This window comes from Passer montanus, unplaced genomic scaffold (assembly GCF_014805655.1).
Source record: "Passer montanus isolate IOZ18808 unplaced genomic scaffold, ASM1480565v1 scaffold12, whole genome shotgun sequence".
NCBI lineage: Eukaryota > Metazoa > Chordata > Aves > Passeriformes > Passeridae > Passer > Passer montanus.
Window position 1 is genome coordinate 13,938,231 of NW_024358722.1, and position 23,300 is coordinate 13,961,530.

Here is a 23,300-nt window from a genome sequence, read left to right on the forward strand (position 1 = left end):
TCCCCAGCTGATAAGCAAATAAACTGAGGCCCATCTGTGGTAATACCAAAGGACAAAATCAGCTCTGAATGAGAAATACAATACGAGAGCACCAGATCCACTCCCATATTCTGATTATGTATCATGTTTCTGCTCATTCCTCAGCTTTCAGCTTACTACTAATGCCATGACATCTGTTTGCCAAACCCAGTCACTCAAACATTACAACAGTACTTTAAATTCACATATTTTGACTTTTTAAATTTGTTTCTTTCCAGTATTTTAGATTTCCCCACTTCAAAAACTCATCCAGACAAGTAACTTTTTAAGGAAAATGTAGACAGCTACAATACAATATGGCTTTAAGCACATTAGCAAGTACAGCAACAATATAGAACCAGTATATACAAATATCACTGGTAATTTAAATTTTGTTTCACAAGCTCGTCTCTCCTAATTTTGAATCTCAACTGCTACTGAAAACAAGTCAGATCAGAAAGACAGCTTAAAATTGAGATGTAGTACATTAGCATTTGATGTATAGCATTCCATAAAACCTGTAGGTGATCAGAGAACACAAACAAACCAAGGAAAAAATTCATCACAACACCTCAGAGGACATCAGGTTTTATCAACTTTATCATTATAATTTATCATTAAGGAAAAACAATGTAACAATAATACCTGGGAAAATGGTGGCAAGGACCTTTGTTCAGTCATCAAACTGATGCTGTACCCCATCACTTCTCCTCTTGATATATTATCTTCAGGTTTTTCCCATGACACATTAAGGGAATATGGTGAAAGAGGGAATACTGATGGAGATGGCATGAACGCTGGGGCTGAAATAAAGTTAAATTAATAATATTACTAAAATACGTGAGCAATACGTATAATGCAAGCTTCCTCATTGTACTTGTAAAACACCATTTCAGACAATCATTTCTTTTCCTTTTCTAACCTTATTTTCAAGTCTAGCTGGAATTTTCACCTTATTTTGGTAAGTACTTCACTTATCATTCTCCTGTTTTCTACTCTGGCTGTGAATGCAGATTAAAACTCTGACTGCGTCTTCAAAGAAATACTAATCAGCACTACAGTCCTATCCCCTGTAGCAGGTAGGAAAGCACATACAAATGAAAAAGCCTTGAAGAAAAACTTCATGCAACATGGGAAAAAACTGATAAAAGCAAAAAGTGTTCAATACTTCAGCATCTTAAAAGCAATTCTGTTTGCTAGGCCAGTTTGAAATTAACATGTCTCTCACTTCTTACAAAACAGTTCCCCTGTCTTCCATAGTAAATCTGTTAAAGGATTGTTTGCACTGCAGTTAAATCCCCACCTGATTCCTCTGTAATAATAGGGTACCAACTCACAGCACTTCTGCTATGTACAAACAACTGCACTAATGGACCTCTTCCCAAATACAATTTAACACTTTTATAACATATAATATTTAGGAACAGATAAGCAAGAAGGCTCATTTTGAAGGAGGAATTAGTTTAGCCTGCTGTTTCGCTCAAGTAAATGACTGAGGACATGATTTTCAAGCTAACACCAAACAAAAGCATAAGTAATATAAGAGGGATGTTTAATTGTTAACCATAGGCTTAATCAGTCTGAAAACCATAGATTTCTACTGAAAGCATTGAAATAAATTGCTGATATTTGAAATAATACATCATGTGCCAAAGCCCTTTTGAAAATCTGAAGAGAAGGGTCATAATACAAGAGGTGGCGAACTGGTTACACTTGGATAAAAAGAGGCCATATTATGACACTTGGCCCCTATAAAAGCCCATGAAGAAAGTTAAGGAGTTAAAGAGCACAGTTGGCTGACTCAAACACAAAAGACTTAGCCATGAGACAAGCACAGAAGGAAGCGACAGGATGGTGTTAACTGCAGACCTGGTGCATAAGAGATCTGCTTTGCTCATTCTGGTTAAACGCGCCCAGACAAAGATTCCCACTTCGGAAAACTGCGTGAAGAAGCAACTGCCCACACACATATCACTGGTCAAACAAAGATTACCCCAAGTCTTGGAACAGATGGCTTTTGCAAACACCAAGAACCACTGAAGCTCCTCTGAATATGCTTCTCTGGATACCTGGAACCTGGACTACAAGATAAGCCACCAGAGCAAGAACTTGAGATAAGATAAAGATGGTACTATTGTCCAGATGTTATCTCAGATCCAGCTGGAGGTTAAAAAGCCTTGGGAAGAAGAATGTATCACTGATAGAGGACATAAAGAATGCAAGATTTATGGGCCACAACAAAAGCCAACTTGGCAACTGTGCTGAAATCAGCTCTGACTGGGTAAAAGGTAATTCCATGAGGTGAGATCCTGACTACTGACTCACAGCCCATCAACCCAAGAAATCCATTGACACACAAAAAAGGAGAAAGACTGAGCATGCAGACTAATTTGCATTAGAAGCAAGGGAATCCTCTAACCAATAGAATAAGAGAAACTGTGTAGCAAATGAGAACTGGTTTTTATTTGCTAAAAAGTATAAATAGTGAAAAATTTTGAATGACCTAAGAATCACCACTGAGAAGACCAGAGTGAAGGACGACCAACAGGACACTGCTGGATCCATGGGTGATAACTATCCTCTGTTGATCACTCTCTCTCCCCACTGTGTTTTCTCTTTCTTTCTATTTCTACACCTCACATTTCCTGCTAAATAAAATCCATGTAATTGACTTCGGCATATGGTCTCATTTGAACCTTAATTTGGATAGAGGCATCTCTCACTAACGGGGTCTCAGCAGAAGTTTCAAGCACTATACTACTGAAGAGGAAACCCTCTCAAGGTCTTCAAATTAAAACACTGCTTGGTATATTTTGCAATCTTGTAGTTTAAATGTAGGGTTAAATGACATGGATTATTTTCCTCAACAACATGATATTATGATGAAGAAAATGTTTTTGCTTCTCATGCTTAGTTCTGAGATCATCTGACCTATCTTTAATTAGTTAAAAATGTGGATTTATCTCCAGTTAACCATCACTAAACACTTTTCTGGAAAGTTAAGAATACATGCTAATCTACATTTTCCTTTCATTTCTGTCAAATAAATTGAAACCAGTGCTTACCAGCCTCTCCTGTTCGTCCCGATACCCAGTCTGAAGATATGCTACCTGCCATGTTTACTGCTAGCACATAAAATTCATACTCCGTGAATGGCTCCAGATCAATGACTGTGGTACTGGTCTGTGGTGGAGCCAAGGCATTTTCATTCTGAGATTCCACAACTGGTTGAGGACTGAGCCATCCACTGCTTTGGAAAATACGAATTTCAGGAGGAAGAAAGTTCCCAGCTGATTTTAATTTTTTCCTCATGTAAAGTTCATATCTTATAATTATACCTAGAGCAAAAGGCCAAAAAAATAGTGAATTTAAATTATATCTGGAATTCTACTAAAATACCAACTTCTTTTTACTTATTTTTTCTTTTTTTTAAGATAAAGAGAAGAGAACTTTTGAGTGACATTTTAATGATTTTAATACAAACATTTTAAACCATATTACAGGATAGGAGATACATGTACATCAGTTTTATATCAATGCAAAATTATTATATACACAGGAAGGCCTCACCACTCTGGGATAAAAAAACAATCAGTGCTGTGGTATGAAGAAATACATTATTTAGGCTGGATCGTGAAAGTAGTTTAACTATAAGATCATAAGAAATCTTACCAGAGATTTCTTGCAAAGCCAAGAGATAACCATAAAATTTATGCATTTAGGCCTGTATTCATGCACTAAATTGGAGAGGTTGCTCGGGAGAAAGAGCTTTTCTCTTCCTCTTTGGAGAGACCAGTAAATCTGACCAGACATCAAAACAAATAAGAGAATATTGCTCAAATCTGCTTGTGCTGGTCATTAGATGCATGTCATGGCTATGGACTATGAAGAGTGTATGACACAGGTTGAGGTGCCAACAGTAAATATCATGACCTGCATTGTAGAAACTGCCCATCTAAACACACAGTTATTCTTGTGTGGGCATTCTTCCTGTCCAGTCTGGGAAGAGCTGGAAAACTGATGCTCAAAGTGAAAGCTGAGCTCCCCAAAGACAGATACTCATTCTGTGAACAGATAAAAATGCTTGTTTTCACATGCATAAATACTTGTGTATGTTAGTGCAAGTTCACAAAATTCCATTGCTCATATATTAAAAGATAGTTTTACCAACAAAATTAGAAGTATCACAGAAGTAACCTACAACAGCTGTGTTCTCATTTTCAAAAACCTAAAATATTATTACACAAGTTAGAACAGCAACTCTTGGCAATCACCTAATCCCTAACAAAGTTATACTGGTAATAGAATTGGCTACTGCACATGACGGATGGTTTCAAAAACAGACTTCTCTGTTAATTCTTAGATTTTTTTCCATAACTGTTATCTGTGTATTTATTTTTTGTCAAGCAATACTACCACATCTGTCTAAACTAAGCAATCTGGCAAATTAGGAAAAAATTAATTTTACTGTAAATGTTTGATTATAAATGTGATTTTTACTGCAACAGATGCCCCTGAGTGCTAAATCCTGGACCAAACAGTCTGTGTATTTCTGGACTCTGAAGAATAAAACACAGACTCTGAGGCTTAATGGCAAATAGGCAAATTAGGAAAATGTCTTAGTTCATTTCTCAGTGTATGGTGTGTGGACTGGGATAGTCTAATGAGATTTGAGGAAATGTTGCTTTTCCTTTGCAAAGACTTTGACTGACAAAAGTAAAGACAATATCCTACCATTTGGTTTCTCAGGTGGTGACCATTCCACAGCCAGTTCTGTAGAGCTGATGGTTTCTACAGTCGGTGGGTGTAGCCCTACCGGAGGAGCCTGTGCAGTAACTACAGTTACTGGCTGGCTCTTTAAGCAGCCTCCACTAGTACAAGCTTGCACAGAAAAAACATACTTTGTAAATGGAATGAGATTCCAAATAATTGCTGAAGTCTTTAAACCTTCATACTGACCGCAAGGCTGCAGATCAACCGAGTTAGTACAAGTCAAAATGTATTTCTCTATGGGCCCAGAGTCATTGGAGACGCTTGTCCAGTAAAGTAAAACAGAGTGGTGACTAACAGGAAAAACAGGATTTAAATCCAAGCTTCCTACAGGTGTCCCAGATTTTGTTCTATATGTCACTGAGTCACTTCTCGTAGAACCATGAACATTGCTGGCTTGGATATAATAGGAGTAGAAGGTATATGGAGCTAACATGATATCGGTGAAGGTCTGAACACCTGAAACAAACAGGCAAGAAGAAAACTGTATCAGTCTAAGACAATAATAATAATCTCAATTGCTATACCTAAATTCTGTCCAGCTCTAAACTAATACATATTTATGCCTGTTCACATGCTCTTCTTGAGATTATAAACATTGCAACTTCTCAGGTTTTTTAGCACAGGAAAAAAAGTCCACTTATTACATTTGCATCATTACAGAAATAATTTTTCCACTGAACTTCTAGTTCCTGCTTTAATAATGAAGATTAATACAATTATATTCTCATTCCTTTTTCTTCAAAATAATTATTTCAAATGTAAATCAGCATCAATATTAGAGAATATAATAATATAAGAAAAGAAACCCCAAACCATTGTGCAATATTTCAGACCTCTTTTTTTGATTAATTTGATGACATAAGTTCAAATATGTCAACTTTGTGTGCTTTCACTTCCTCATTTCTACAACAATGCTTTAAACCTCATTTGTAAAGCATTTGATTTTGGATAAGAAGTGACACAAAAGTGCAAATAATTATTAAAAAGGTATATACAAAGCTTATATTTACCTTCCTCACCCCTACTTGTCCCAGCAAATGGGCCCCCGGCCAGGTAATAATTGGCATAGACTCCATGATTCACAGAAGGCTGATCATATATATCTTTATTAAGAAACCCATTGCTCTTTCATAAACAGTTACAGTACAGCTGGACCTAATTCGTTCTCCAAACAAAACACCATAACTATTGGCTAATTAAGAAACCACCCTTCGATAAACAAATCTCCATAACACATTTCACATGTTCACATGCAGCAAATTAAGATTAAGAATTGTTTTTCATTCTTTTCTCTGATCTTCTCGCAGACTTTTCCCAGCACGATGCATGGGAAAATTATCTGTTGCTCACTGTGACCAGAGAGCTGCCGCCACACCTACTTTCCATTATTTTAAGTTAGTAGTTTTTTCCCATCTTCTTAGTACCAATTGCCATTAATTGCTCCTGTGCATATACCATAAGCAGTTACACATCATCATCATCACAGCAGAATACGAATTTATATACAACCACAACACCCTACATTATTTTGCCTTAAGAAATAGTTAATATTGACTAATATATTATGTGTCAGAGCACAGATACGCATCAACTTTTGCAAAGCAAATGAAGTGGATGAAGCTATTTCTACGTTTTCTCTGTACATCCAGCTGGCAAGCCAGCCCTGCCCTGACTGCAACTTAAAGAACAGGACCACAAAACTCTGAGTATTGCTAGATATTCAACCTTTGACATTGTAGCACAAAAGCAGCAGAGTCAGCCCAGTAATTGCTTACAGTACCTCAACTCTTTACAACAACCACAACATTATCACTGGAGTCCAGCAATAATGAGACCATGTTATGCCATCTTCAGACCTTGCAAACCATGGTACTTCAGGCAGCGCTGGGGAACAACTCCGCCAACTGAACAGTGGCTGCTGAGATTTCTTCGTGTATTAGTAGTGAGCAGGCAGAAGATGCAGCAGGATCTCCCCCTGCACTTGGCACCTCAAATCCTGTGCTCAGTTCTGGGCCCCTTCCACAAGGAAGACATTGAGGTGCTGGAGCATGTCCAGAGAAGAGCAGTGGAGCTGCTGAAGAGTCAGGAGCAAAAGTCCTATAAGGAGCTGCTGAGGGAGTTGCGGTTGCTCAGTTTGGAGAAAAGGAGGTTCAGGAGAGACCTTATTACTCTCTAAAACTTCCTGAAAGGAGGCTGTAGCCTGAGGGTCAAGCTCTTCTCTCAAGTAAGAGAAAACAGGAAATGACCTCAAATTGTGTTAGAAAAGGCTGGGTATTTCGTATAAGGAGATAAGATATTAGAAAAAATTTATTCATGGTAAGGGTGGTCAGGCTTTGGAATAAGCTGTCTAGCAGTGTGGTAGACTCAAGATGTCTGGAAGTATTAAAAGAAGATGTAGTACTTGAAGACATGGCTTAGAGATGACATGGCAGCACTGGGTTCATCATTTGATTTAGTGATCTTAGAGGTCTTTTCCATCCTTAATGAGTTTATAATTTCACATTTAGTTACATTTATAAGTAATTAGAAAAAAACTCAATTTGGAGTTAGAATTGTTAGCAACTTTGGGGTTTTTTTCTCATTTTAGAGCAAGTAGTTAATTTTATCCTCGAGACAAAGACTGTCTGGGAAACCTAAGGCTGAGGTTTTCCAGAGCAGTTAAGGAAACACTGTTTTAATTGGGTATTCTGCAATATTATCATCCAGGTAACCATGCTGATTATTCTTAATTTTCCTTGGGAAGTTCAATTTTTTAATAAAACCCTAATTTAGCCATAAGATAATGTTAATCCAGTTGTACTTTCACCTCATAAGCATTACAAATTCCAAATTATGCTAAGAAAAAAACATTAGGAAATGTTCTGTCAGCATTGACAATGCATTTTTGATATCCAAACACTAGCAGATTATTTAATATCACTAATCAGGGGGATTTCCAGGAAATGTCAAAAATGCCTTTTGAAACCAAATCTATGTTTTTAAGAAGATAATGTTTGTTAAATAGAAATATGTTAATGTCTCATTATCCAGTTAAATCCAGAATTTTTTTGCTTTCTACAAAGTAGAAAGAAAGAAATGTGGGTAAAATCATGAAATAACATCCTCAACAATACACTGTTTCAAGTACATTACTAAACAGATGTATAGCAATGAAATATCATAGCTTTTATTTTAAAATTAATTCATATTTTTTACTAAAGTTAGGCCTTTAAACCAAATTAAGGTGTTGGAATATTCTCTATTAGTTCTCTACATTTTTTTAATATTTCTTTCTCTAAGTCACTTGATCTCATGCTTACATGGGGTCACATACCTTCCCTCACAGTATGTACTGCAGAGTGCCCAAAGTCACAACATAAGCAACATAGTAATGAACTGTAACACTGCAGCATGAACCAAAACATAGAAATGTGAGGTGCATTCCAAAGGTTCTGAGCTTCCATTGAAAAATAGCTTTTTTTTTTTCTCTCCAGGGTACACACCAAAACCTAGAGAGACTCAACTTCTGCAAAATATTTATGCTGCATCAGTAAGAAACTGCAACAAACTGAAGAAGCTCCTAGAACAGAGGTCAAACCTTAGTCGCATTAAACCACACTCGTCCTCTTAAAAAAAACACTTGTGTGCTATGTATACATACAAACAGTACCCAAATCCATCTCCTTTGCTTCGATAAGTGGATCAATATTAGCACAAAATGGCCTTTCCAGCTTGGACAGAGTGTCGAATCCTTTAGGACTGCCTTCGGAGGATCCCTTGGCAAGCCTCAACATGAGAGAAGTGGTGCTGCTAAAGACAAATCAGTATCTACACTGAAAGCTTAACAGAAGGTGCTAAAAGTTAGAGGCCACAAAAAGCTTTCCTATCTGTTAACAGTTTAAAACCAAGAAGATGAAAAAGAAGTTTAGGCATATCATGGTCTCTTCTGTTCACCCTAATTCTTTATCTGTGACTTTGACTTTTAGGTTTTGGCATCAGTGTATATTTTCAATAAATACTTTTGGTAAGTCAATTTTAAAGTTTTTCAGATTCAAAAGAAAAATAGTTTTCAGCCATTTTGGGTGATTCCATTTGCCAGATTTTAGACTAGGGTATTTATTCCTTTCAAACAAAACTAATAACACAGAACAATAACTCATTAAAGGGAAACAGGATAATATATTCAAAACCACAGAGAATGATAATGACAGGAATGAGAAATAGCTAAAAAACACCACACACAGATATAAATATATACACACACAAATACAAAATCTTTGATGCAACCTTACTTACTATAAGGATGGTAGTCTTCCGTTGTATAAATTTCTTCCTCATCCCTATACAGCTGGTAAATAAGCCTGTTAGAATTTGGAGAGTCAGGGGAACTCCATGAAAGACTGATAACAGAGGAATTGAGAACTTCTCCTGTAGGAGGAGGTTGCTGGAAAGGAGCTAAAACATACACAAAAACTGAGGATGTAAAAATCAAGGTATTCAATAATCACACAATTTTAGAGAAAAATGCAAAGAAACTGTTAAGCATTCTTCACCCAAAAAACCCTTTGAATAAATGCACAGTCATCAGTGCAAGACACTAATAGACTAAACCAATCCATCCAAATGCTCGTCAACAAAGCTTTTTATCCATGAAAAAAGTGTATATATTTAAACAAATGATGAATAAACTTAATCCCCCTTTCCACCCCAAAATAAAGCAAGTGTTTTTCAAACAGGTGGGGTTTCTTTTAAATGTATTTCAAGATCTTTATAAAACAAGAACCTATTTATATTGTCACTTTTTTGAAGTTTCTACTTCAATTAGGATTTATTTTTTCACAGGATTCGTTCCATTTTAGCACAGACCAGGCGTAAACTGCTCAAGTAAAATACAAAAGGAAAGTTCAAATAAGCCCAGATTTTACTGAAGAGTTAAAATAAGCTTACTTAATATAATGAAATCACAAAAACATAAAGAGCAAAATTTTAAAGTTTATTTAGGCAATTCACTTCCATTTGTTTCCAGTGAAATTCAAACCCATGAGAGTCAGGTATCCAACAGTTTAAGAAATCAGCTTGACATGTTAATTTGACAAAATATGACTCTCCTACCACCTCCATCAACTTTGTAAAATGTGCTACTTAATTGCACTAGTATCAATAAAGTGAAAAACAAACGTGAAGATCAAAAGCCAAATGCCTCACATTTTAAGAAAGAGCATTCAAAATCTCTCCTATGGGTTTTTTGTCATCCAAATATGTGATCATGGTCCTTCCTAAGATAATAGCTAATACTCAGAAATTAAACTTTATATACATATATACACACATGTTAGTATAAACACACATTTTGATGGATGGACTCGATTATCTCAAAGGTCCTTTCCAACCTAGATAATTCCATGATTCCAGATTTATGTTATTATTCAGGTCAGAGCATGAGTCCACAGCTTGCTGTAGGACCTCTAGTAATCCAGTTACACTGAGGAAAGCCCTACTCTGTCCCTTACATCGTACATTAGCACAGAACAAGACACGTCTGTTTTGGCAGTTAGTAACTGCTATTAAAGGCAGACTGCCATTTCCCCATCCTCTTCACCAAGGGAGTGTGAATCTAGAGGAAAACATTTTTCTTAAGGAATGAGAATAGTCCAGGGCAGCACAGAAATCAGCACATGGAATAAGGTACCAGGAGCTGGATTCAAAACCACACAATTAACTTTCCTCCCCTACATTAAATATTATAGGAGAACATCACCATTTGAAGCATGGATTTTATTCTCTTCTTTTTATAAACTATCATCCTCTTCATTTTGTAGATATTTGCTTAGTATCACCAAAAGTTAATTACTAAAATCTGTTCAGCCAAGCTAACAGGAGACAAGAAGCAAAGAATGAAGCTGCAGACAGAAAATGTCATGAGGACCTCAAGCCACACAAGCTATAGATGTAGAGACTTACACCAATATCATTGGGCACTCTATATACAGGTTTTTAATGCAAATCTAGAAAGTGAGATGAAGCTCTTTATTTAGAGTAAGACAATGAAAAGCCCTGCTTCTACTGCAGTGTCTCAGCCAAGAAATAGTACAAAATATTTCTGGAATTCACTGGATTGAACTGAACATAACCATCATCTCCCCTTAAAAAAAAAAAAAAACCTTAAAAAGCATAGGTTGTTCTGCTACCAATCTGCAGCTTTTGAGTTCATCTCACTTAGGAAGTAAATGTATGCTAAAGTGTCTACAGGAGTAAAGTTTGAGAATCAGAGGAAACAAGTGCTCTTAAATCCCTTTGGCATTTAAAAGAATTTCTTTCTATGTAATATATACTTACAAGACCTGAGCTATCACAGTAATTTACCAGCATCACCTTCATTCTCCACTGGCAGTCTCATGCTATTACATATTGCTTCCAGAGGTTTGTTGGTTTGAATTTTAAATATGTAAGTAAAGTACTTCATTGCACATTTTTGTGCAGCATCTAAGATACTGTTAAGTAGAAAAATTGCTAAGGAAAAAAGTATTTTCCTTAAAGAACACTATTAGGACAGTGACAGCAACTTACTTTTGCTTCCCTTGGCAAAGACTTATAACCAGTAATGAATGTGTCAACAAAATACTGTTCCGCAATGAAAATAACTACAAATGCCAAGCCAAGCAAAGCTCCACATGCGTGCAACAAGTTCAAATATTTTGGTATGAATAATCAAAGACTCCAATTGCTATATCCTCTATGTCCAGAAGAGGACTCCGCTTGTCATTTAGAATACTGCCTGAAGTACTTTTATCTAACTAAAATCTATTCTATTATTTCCCTATGTTGTACTATTATTAATCAATTTTATAGTTGAATTGCTATTGACCTTTATCCAATGTGTATCCCAACACAAATAAGTAGGTTGGCTTATGTTTGTAAAGCACTTTGAAGATGAACAGCACCATAAAAGTGTCATGTATTGTTATTATTACACATTCAGTTGAAACATCTTACATTTTAAAAGAAACAACGAGCCAATCAACTGCCTGAACAATGAATAAATACTGTGCTTTTTACAGAAGAGTATGGGGAAAAAGGAATCAAAACTATTTAAATACTTTCAAACTTTGAGAAAAGCTAAAAAAAATTGTCTTTGGAAACATATCATTCTCTTTAGGATCTTTATGTCCATTTATAATGCTGTGCATTCTACGATGCATATTATTTGAAATTTAAACTGATTTTACAATTAAATACAAACTGATATCAAAGTGAGAGCTGTCTCTATGTGTAAATACTTTGTGTATTTACACAAAATAAACATTTCTGCAGATCTATGGTTTTCACATATCACAGTTATGAATATCATATAAAAAACCATGCAGAACACACAAAGAAATATTTTGTTGAAGGAACATCCAGAAGCATATTCCAGAGATAACTTGGGAATGTGTAACCCTGTTGTTGCATTACACATGGCTACCTGAGCTGTCACAGCATGACCAGTGTGGCCATAATTAATTAGGCCTGCTGACAAAAATGTCCAGCTAGCACCTGCTAGCAAGAGTTCCTCACTCATTGCTTACAGGACTTCCACGGCTGGGCTATTAACTGTGTATGGCAGTAAAGTGTGCCACCAAAATGTAACACAGCTTTTCCAAAGTGAGCTGAGCTCCTTCCCACATGGTTTGGCATTGCATACCATGATGCCCTAAAATCCATGTCTGAAAATTGACCCAAAGACAACTTAAGTACTGAATTTTCTTATGACATAGGCTTTTGCCTTTTCTTCTTTAATAACTGCCAGCTTGGAGACTGTGAGCTGGTGATCTTGGTATCCAGATGTTCCACTGCAATTTGTTTCATTACAATTAATGATCTGACCCTCAATATAGCATTCACCCCACCACACACATGCCAATTTATGATTCTTTGTTACATCACATATTTTCCCAAACTGACTGAAAAAGTGCCCCAGGAGGAGAAAGGCAAAGCTGCATTGCACTGAGGAGAAAATTTGGAATTAATCACCAGGAGCAGATTTTCAAAAGACCTTCTGGTTTTCAGACCTTCTGAAGGCAGGTATCCTGCCACCTGCCAGCGGTAGAAAAGGGGGCTAAGCCATAAGTTGTGCAAATGCTGTTGCATTCTTGATTTAAAGTTGAATTCTGGAATGGTCACTACAAAGAAAATGTGCAAGGAAACTATAGGTTATCACTTCTCCCCTGGGTTAAACTACAAGCCTAAGGTGTAGTGACACAAAGGACTCTATACATCTCTCTAGAAAACAATCCTACAATACAGTAAAAATCACCAAAACTTCAGTGCTCCTATATTTGGGGGTGGGGAGGGAATAATTTACTGCTGACCTAATTCAATACTCACTAAATGAATTAAAAACTTTAATTTGAAAGACATGCTTTTAGGACCTAACATCCACTTACTTTTACTGCAGCCAAAGAGGTTGTGGACATCCAAATTACTGGCGTCGGGAACACAGCTGTCACATTTCAAGCCAGTTACAAATTGTTTACAAACACACTGTCCAGTAACAAGATGACAAGTCCCACTAATGGCTCCAGCAGGATGACAATTACAGTGCTGACATCTACAAACAAAAACAAATCAAGGAAGTCATCAACAACATCAACACTTCAGTAAAGCACAGTAGGGTTTTGTTTAAAAGATTCTTGAGCAACATAATTAAAACATCATAAACAGTTCAGTAGTCTGAAACAGAGCAGAAAAATCTATTAGTCTCATTTTTTAAAAAGTTACAAAAAAGGTGCCCACCATAAAAATAAATATTTCACTGCCAGAATAATGTAATTTATATAAAAATGGCTTAGAATTAAAGCACTTTTATATATATTGATCCATACACAAACTGGACAATAATGTTTGGTAATAACCACATTATGCACTCAGTCCTACATCCTTACTCACACAACCTTTCTTAGGAGCTGCAGAGTTCAGTGATACATATGTAACCAGCTGAAGAGCTTCCTGCACAAAAATAGGCAACCTTCTACCTGAGGGAAAACTATGCTTTTGTTGGAAAAAATAAATCAACTTATAATTTCTTGCCCACAAAGGCAACTTAAGGTTGAAAGAAATAACATGTTGTGAATAAAGGAGAATGAATGGTGACCAAAACTGAGAGGAAAAAAAACTCACATTAAAACAGTGACAGGAAACAAAACAGAAAAAATACTATTATAACAGAAAGCATGATGTTTGTGCGGCCTGAAGGACAAAATTTGAAATAACTACAGTGAATAATTAATTAAATCTACAAGTAAATTATTTTTTAATTAAAAAGAACCAAAAAAATTAAAAGCACTGGTATCACACAAATCCCACACTTCAATTTTGTGAATCTCTCTGGCACCAGTAAAATACTTTCAGAATTAATTTATGCTCTGCCTTTTGCATGTGAAACCTCTTGTGATCAACCTCTTCCTCTTCACCCGATACACTATTTCCCCACTGGCACTCATTTATAGCACAGATACAGGTGTCAGATTGTACAAATATTCAGAGTTTGAACACATCAGAAATTAAGCAAAGCAAATGACTACAAATGCTGTTATGTTACTGCTTGAAATACAGACTGCCATTATTACTCATAACAAAGTCAACAATGGCAAATAAAACCTCCCACTTTAGATTCTAATTTCACTATACTTGAATTGCTGCAGACTAAAAGTGATCTGAAAAGCCACGGTCTGGGAAACAGGTGGGAAGATACATTCCGGCTAAAACATAGTGGGAAGTCTGCACTTCCCTCCCCTTATCCTGAGCTAGAAAACTCCAATCCTCAGGGCATAAGCAACATCAGCCTCAAAGGAATTTTAAATTACTCCAGATGCCAGGTCCCAAGTGAAGAAGCAGCAAAAAGAAAACACCAGACAAGCCCAAGGCAGTCATGCTTTGCCCCCTTTATTCTGCTAACCCTAAGACTAAACAAGAGTCAATTTATATTTGGCTGATCTTTCCTTGGCCAGTTTCACCAGACCCAAGGAAATAGGTGGTGGTGCCCTTACACAAGTTACTTTGCCACCTTCCCAGTCACCACCATCACACCTTGGTCTGTATCTCCTACTATCTTCATGAAAGCAGAAAAAAAAAGAGTTCAATTATGTTTTAGGTATCAGCTTTTTAAGGCAAGGGAGAGAGGAGAGGAAGGTGGAAACTGTTTTCACATTAGGACACTAAAATTCAGGTCAATTATCAGTGAAATAGACATTAAATGTGACAGATTTTTAAACAAGCTTAAGGAAACTCTTCACATACATTTTCTGCCTATCACAGAGCTCTCTGTATTAGAGTTCCTTTACTCCACAGCAGCTTGTGCTGTGTGATCTCCTGGGGAACCATTCAACACCCTCAAAAAGGCTGATAAAAGCTAAAGCTGCAAAATAAGCTGCAAATTTGTTTTATGGACTAATATTCTTTTGAGAATAAATAAAATACATTCTCTCTTGGAAGCCACTATACTGCAGTTTGCTCTCTTTATAGTCAAGAGAAAAGGGCAATTTTTTCAAAAGTCTTTTCATCTACAGACAGTGCATCCAAATCCCTCTTTAAATAGAGGATTTGTTTAGAGTGTTTTAACTAAACACCCAGTTAAACACCCAGTTAGAGTATTTTAACTAAACACCCAGTTAAGTTACAAAAAAAAAATAAAATTGCTCATTAAGACAGTATTTTATTATTATTTCATAATTTCATTACATGCTGATTATTTAGTATGGGGGTTGTTAACAAAAGTTTCTTGATAAATACACAGAGAAAGATAAGCTTCTCCTGTTGTTCCTGTATATTGTTGCACCTCTTATGAATAAGGGTCTCCTGATTATTCTAGTTTTGATTATCATTCACACACGACAATCAAACTCAATACCCATATAGTCACAGTGATAGTTCTCACTATCTGTGAGATAGTGGATGGGGCTGTTCCTTTCTGCTTGCTGCATTTTTCTTCTAGGAAAAGTGTAGGCTCCCTACCTTCACCTATACTGAATAAGGCTCCTGATCCTGCTACTAAGAGCAGATATTTCATCATATTCTGCTCCATGGGATTACACATTATTTCTGTGTAATCACAAGCATGCAGCTTTTTAACTGCAAAAACTAGAACTGGATTTATTGTTAGGCATAGTTCATGCTTTTCAGTCAGAATTAAGGATTCAGTAAATTATAAATTTTCAAAAAGAATCCAATCCTTTTAGAAGTAACTTTTAATCATGTGAAAAATATTTGCAGTATTCTTGTCAAATGCTACCTTTTCAAGTAGCTCAAACATATTTGAGTTTTATTAAAACAGAATTATATATAATCAAGGAAAACAGACTTTTAAAACATGGAAAGAGAAATGTCATGCCAAGATGAATTGTGATATTGATTTTCTGAGGATAAATGGTTTTTGTAATATTAATATAGAGAAACCTTTATTACATTGACTCTCTAGGTGCAGTTAGAGCCTCTCCAGCAATCTGTTTAAAATCTTCATTTTTCATCCTTAGGGGAAAACCTCACTTGCTAAATGGATTTCACAAACAGTAATCCGTCAAGATATATATATATAAATAGATAAACAATTTGTGATGTTCATTGACCAGTTCATTACAGTAAACAATACAGAGGTAAAGCATTTCAAATGTTTATAGATGCTCACAACCATTAGAGACCTACTCAGATTGCTGCAAACACTCAGTATTCCTAATTTGTTAAAAGCCAAGAAACTTCTCCTGCTTCATAACCTGAAATGCATTAAAGAATATGGAGTTCCTGTTTTATCTCAAAAGCATCACAAAATAAATCAGCTGACATATACATTCAGAGTGGGAGAATTTTAAAGCTTCACAATCTCTATCACAGCTTCTGCTTCTTTTGTGCTGCTGTGCAAAGACAGACATGTCTTTGCCATTACAGATAGCTCACATCCTTTTCTGTCCTTAAAAGACACTTGGAGCAAGGATGGCTTAAATGACCTGGCAACTTTATGGAGAAACAAAAAGCATATTACTCTTTTTATGAAGATATTAACAGTTAAAGAAATATAATAAAATAGATTAACAAATAAAGACCTGCATTATCATTGTCAGTGGATAAAAGTTTCTGCCCGAGGAACAGAGGCACACTGCCCAAGATGACAACAATGAAAAGAGAGCCAAGAAAATGCAACATAAGTTCATCATGTTAATGTACAACCAGAGTAGTCTTCAATACAGCCATGAGGATTAACTACTATTAAGGAATTAAAGCCAATTCAGATTCAAATCCCAGAACTCTAAAAACTTTCTATCTTTACAACAAGGTCTGGATCTAGATAATTTATATTTCCACATTTTGAATTGCAAAAGACAGTTTAAAATGCAGGTATTTGAAAGCCAGTACCTAGCTCAGAAAAGCTATTGCTTAGCACAAATGTGCTAAAACTGAGGGGTGAGGGGAGAATCTATTCCAAGTAACTAAAATAAAAAGGTATCATTAATATTAAGGAAAATATATTTCAAAGGGAACTTTAATATTACACAGACTTTATTTCTCACCATTAGAAATGACAGGAAGTGCAAATAGGAAGTCCTTATTTCAAAAGATTACTTTACGCCTATTAGCAGATGCCTCTGTGACCCGAAAGAGTAAAAAATAATTTTAAAAATCTCTTAATGAGCGACAGTAACATAAAAGTTAAAGTGAAAAATCTGCAGAATAATGTCAAATATATGCAGGATGACATTACTAATCACTGCCTAAAAGCATGTCTACCCCACACTAGTTAGCGCAGAGCAGCAGAGAGAGGGGAATGTTGTACACATTTTGCTTTTGCCTGTGGTATGTGGGTTTGGTTTTTTAAAAGGCAAAAATACCAAATATAACAAAGCAATTTAACACCATCAGTCTGCATGAAAAGATAATAGCATAAGATCTGTGCAATCTTTCTGGATGATATTTTAAAAGGAAATTGAGATTGTGAGGACTAGGCAAGGAAGATGATCCTGAAAAAAAGATAGCACAATAGTTGAAAAAACAGTGCACTATATAGATATGCTTTCCCCTTATAGTCCAGGGAATCCATGTACCTAAAGACGCTAGCCTACATTAGAAATACAATTTACCTTGTGGCACATAAAAAAATGTTGAAAAAGAATGCACTACTTCAGAAAAACAAATTTTTAAGAGTAAAGGTGCAGTGAATATTTGTACTGCTGTTACCAAAAGAAATTTGGGAAGTCAGGGATATCTGTAGTTTTCCCCTTCTCTCCCTGCCGCCCCCCCATTAAACGTTCCTGAAATCTTCAACACCATTCACTAGTTGTAAGAATACCAAATTACATTTTAATAGTCAATGCTTAACACCTCAGAAAACAACACACCTTACTGAAGATGCAGAGAAAACATAAGGAAGTAATTAACAAACTGCTATAACTTACCCTTTTACACCTTTCATGCTGTTACTACTTAAATCCATAGCAAAATTTCTATTTCATTCAGCTCATGGGAGCACAGGGGATTGTGCAATGTATCACATGTAAATCAGAGTGCACACATGAACTCATAGAAGAATTAACCTCCTAGAACACATCTTTCCATTGTCACTAAACCTTTGACTGAAACATGAGGAAAAATGTAACAAGGAGGTTAAAAGTGACCTGTAAAAAAAGAAACACTCACCTCCCTGTGACAGAGTCAAATCCAAAATAAAGTTCTTTGCAACGTTCACATGTCTGTCCTGTTACGGAGGCATCTTGGCAACTACATTGGCCAGTGAGTTTATCACAGATCTGATTCACAGAACCAGCTATGTGGCACAGGCATGGCAGACAGCCAGTGATGCTGGATGGAGAAAAATAAAAACCTGCAAAAGAAAGGGATTTTGAGAATGTTGGTTATCTCTCTTCAGACTCTTAGCCAGCGCAAATGCAAAATAGGGGGAGTACATTAACATGTCTGTGGGGAAAGTAAAGACCCAAGGACGTGAGAGATACTCAGGAATGCAGCACAAGTGGTAGAAACAAAAAATAACACACAGAGAAGAGACATTCATCCATTCCAGTCTGAGATCTCAGCTTTGAAAATGGCCAGCTGCAAACCATTAGAAATGCACATATCTTCTTAAGAAGGTATCTTCGTTTTTCTCAACCAGTGGTTGACTTAATCGTTGAAATAAGACAGTTTCTTTGGAAAAATAACACTTGATGAGCATTTCTTATTTATATTTTACTCCTCTTTAACACAGAGCTTGTAAACTACACAAATACTTTCACAGAAACTAAGAAACTGATAAAACAAAGTTACTGATCTGGTAAAGTAAAGAGCTTTCACCCTGAATCTGGTCCTGTTCCTGTACTATTTCAAATTATGAATTTGAGCATTCATTTCACATTTCCCACAGTATATTTGGTATGCTTCTGCTATGCCATCTTTCATCCTATGGCCCTCACAAGCAATCTTTATTTATGCTGATATTTATCTATTACTGAAAAATACAGTTAGATACAGTTTATGCCCCTCTAATCTGGCCATTCAAGAATTTACCCATTTTTTACAAGCTTACCTGAAGTTCCTAGCAAAAGAGCTATTACACACATTCTCTTAATGATGCTGTTCCACTTGCATAATCTATTTCACAATGTATGGATTTATTTCATTCTTAATAATTTCTTTCTGATCAGAAGACAATTCAAGAAATGGCACACTAGTAAAAATATAACTACATAAGTTTCTAAAGCATTTTCAATTTTTACCTGATTATTAATAAATATTTAACTGTTTTGTTCACACAAGTTGTTTTTCTCTTTATTTGTTTCCTTCCCCCCTTGGAAGAGTACAGTTTATTAAAAATGTAGCAATGCTTGAGAGCTCTACAAACGATCCTGGTGCCGCAGTATTAAGAGACACTAGACAACAACAATTACCTATCTTGGAACATGAACTCTAAAATAGGGCCATTGATATGAGTTTCTATCTTCCTTAGCTATTAGTTATTATTGTACAACTTCAACAAAAAAAATTCAGCTGCTACTGAGATATGCAGCATTTGCACAGACTTCTCAGACACTTGCCCTCTCTCCACATCAAGTTCAATCAGTGGTTTCTTAGCCATGTTCTCAGCTATTGAATATTTTTTGCTGTCCAATAACTTCCCGATGTCCTGCTTTATAATAAGTAGCCCAAAATTATATTGTAACATGTCATATTGCCCAAGGCCTCATTATTTGTCTTACAAGGGATAGCTCTATATATACACCCCTAGGGTGGTATTCTCTGCCTTTGCAGCAGTGCTGCACTGTGAGTTCATATCCAAATAGCAGAGAAACTAAACAAATTGAAAACATTAGAATTTTACTGCTGAAATCTTTGTTCAAGTTTAGCCTCTGGTCCTCGGTGAGATAAATCTCAAGTGGACAGTGAAGTGATATCAGTCTCCAGTTAACATACATTCGCATCATAAAAAACCACGCTGTTGGCACTTTATTCCGGAGAGGCCCCGTACTGAGGCAGCACAGAGAGCAAATAGCCTGAAGTTATTAGTGAGGCAGCATGTATTATCTCCTGCTGCACTTCTCTGCGCTCTGCAGTGCCCATCTTGTGCATAAATACAGGAGACCATTTCCCAGCAATGTCACTCCTGAGCACAATGAACGACTCCACTCGAAGAACCGAACAGGAAGGTTGGAAACAAGTTGAAGCCTTGGACTCGTGCAGAAGGTCAAAGCACTTCTTCAGGACCTATTTCATAGTTGCAGTAAGTGATAAGCAATCAGGCTAAACCAGGTCCTTGTCCATCTGAAATTTTGCACAGAACTAAGATTCCATGATTCTTTTGTATACAATAACATCTAACAGAAGTCTATAATGGGCAAATAAGCACATCTCTAGAAAATAAATTTGTTTTTCTTGAGCAGGATCAATTATTTCAGCATATACTGCTTTTATCGTAGCTGTGAAATCATTAATTATAATCTATACCTTAGTGTTAAACATCCTGGCTCTCCTACAGCCACACTGCCTAAACCACTGTAGAGCAGTGAAGGATTTGGCAGGATATTTTTTTATAATCTTGTAGAAATGCTCTAAAAGTTTCTGGACACTACCACAATTACTTTTTTTTTTTTCCTAGAAGAAGTAGGTAAAGGCAAAACTTTTTTTTTAAAGTGAGGGGTATGAAAATGACAAAAATTATTTCCCCAAGTAATTTGTAAGTAAATTACCATGATCAAATGTAGAATAAAAAGAGGAAATACAAGATTAAAAATTCATACTGTTTATCATAATTTTTATTATTTACTTTCACCATCTAGAATTTGACTCCACCTAGGAAAGAGTAACAACTTAATGCAAGCTTAATTTACAGCAAGGTTAGAAGGGCTCATAAAAGTTGCTTTATGAAGGATCCACTGTTGTATAATAGAGCCAATTTCCAATTTTAAGACAGTCACTGCAAATCTCTCTGAGATCTATGTATGTAACTAGTATTATGCTTATCCTTTTTCAGATTTTTTTCCAATTCAACCATAACTGATCACATTTGTCAATCAAACACACTTTTCAAAAGGAAGAATGAAAGTCACAGCAAAGTATTCTGCTTCTTTGTTTAATCATCCTCTTAGCATTTCTCCCACCATATAGAGAAGGAACACATGACCAATTCCTTAGCACTTTTACATGCCTACCATCTATGGCAGTAATGCTCATATCTTAACCATAGGCTGGGCTTCAAAATGCAGTTATCCACAGCAGCAATGTTATCACAAGATAATTCACATTATTCTTCTGAGGCCAGAAAAGAGGTAGTATGGTATTAGCCAGAGAGGTAGTATGTGCACAGACACACATCCTACATGTTCCTTTACATCTTTTCCATACTATGTAGCATTCTATGCAAACCTGTGGTTATGGAGTAAAAAACTTACAAAAGAAAATGTCTTTTTTACACCTTTGCTGCTCTCGTAACAAAATCCCAGACCTGCACTGAATAGGATTTGTATGGCACAAATCCCAGTCAGCAACACATTCCAGAATGAGGCAGGGACAAAATGCTTACAACAATTTGGAGGTTCTTTTCAACCCCCATCTCAAAAAGGACATCTCAAAAGCAAGTTTCTGTACAAGGTAAAACTGCTCTTTCATTTTGTTTCATGCTAGAATCAGGCATTCCTCTCTTTGCATATGCCATTAGTTTAAAGAAAAAATAAGTGTACGCCAATCTACCAAAATGTTACTTCTATGAAAACAAACTGGAAAACAGGAGGTCATGAATACAGCCTAACAGATGAAACACAGGGCTGAATGCACCAAAAAGTGCTTTAAGAAAAACAATCTCCTTATAAAACAATTTCCAAAAGCTACAACCAGTTTGATCTTTTCTCAACTGGCAACTCTTCCTGCATTAAGATTTTGGTAACTTCTGGAAACTTCTCAGATTTTATCAAAGCACATAAAAGATATGCTACCCTTGGACATTATTTTAAATGCCACTTACCTTCTGTCATACACTTGAAATGTCCCAACAGATGCAAAAATCCTCAGTATGTTTTCAGGGCTGCCAGTATTAACTAATTTGTGCGTACTTTAATTAGGCTGTGTTGGCTACATATATACTTAGAGTACATTTTCTTATACATCTGGAGCACCTTTTCTTATCTTTGTCCCAAAGATAAGAAAAAAAAGCCATAGAACATGTCCAAATACTTGACATCAATTAAAATCTTCTATATTTCTATATAGAAGACTTTTTATACTCTTCCCTGTTTGGGAGAAAAATCTCTTTTGGCACATACTAACAAAGAATATTTATTAAGTTAGAAATATTAAACATCAAAATAAGCTCTGACTAAAACAGCGAAAATAGCACAGCTCAGTGTGCTTTAACAGGAGTAATACAGTATTTTTACAAAGATAAGAACTGACACTTTCACCTGCAGCAGAAAGCTCAGTGCCCAGCACATACATGCTTAAAGCTATTAGTTAGAAAATTTAAAGATAATACTTACACAAATACTTTTTTTAATTATTTCTCTTTTTGCTAGGAACTATTGTGGGACTATTCCTCTGAGTGCCATGTAAGCTTTTCTACAAACCAGCCTGTTCACACTATCAATTAAACCTTTTTAAACCATTTAGTTCTGCATAAACCCTGGCCTTTCTTTTCCAAGGACAAGGGCGGTCACTGACTCGGGGAGCCTTGACATCACTCCTCTGCCGATCTCTGATTAAGTGGCTGCTACAGAGGGTTAGCAGGTCAAATAGCACTGGAGGAGGAACTAAGAAAAACAGAATGCTGCCTTATTTATTAGTATATGTACCTAAAATAATTTAAATGAAAGCATTTTAAAAAATACTTAATGGAGGTTAAGCAGCTTTTTTAACCTCTGTTCAAATTATTGAATGGCATATTAAAACCAATGGAGCTATAATGTACCTTTTAATGTGACCTGCTACTTGAATAAATTGCATATGTATTTAATTTGAACTAAATCTATCTGTTTAATATTATGATAAAGGGTAGGCTAACATTACTTATAGTTTCACTTTACCCACCT

At 36.0% G+C, this 23,300-nt stretch overlaps 1 protein-coding gene across 1 annotated transcript in view; it reads right to left on the reverse strand.

Annotated features, from left to right (window-relative positions):
• The window catches only part of USH2A (usherin), a 372,312-nt gene that overhangs the window by 285,275 nt on the left and 63,737 nt on the right, over nt 1–23,300 (reverse strand). The window contains exons 14-19 of the mRNA XM_039697803.1: nt 18,430–18,613; nt 13,194–13,357; nt 9,067–9,225; nt 4,753–5,247; nt 3,084–3,356; nt 664–821 (exon numbers count right to left, since the gene is read on the reverse strand). Of these exons, the coding sequence (XP_039553737.1) occupies nt 664–821; nt 3,084–3,356; nt 4,753–5,247; nt 9,067–9,225; nt 13,194–13,357; nt 18,430–18,613 (1,433 nt within the window). The remainder of the gene's footprint in view (nt 1–663; nt 822–3,083; nt 3,357–4,752; nt 5,248–9,066; nt 9,226–13,193; nt 13,358–18,429; nt 18,614–23,300) is intronic.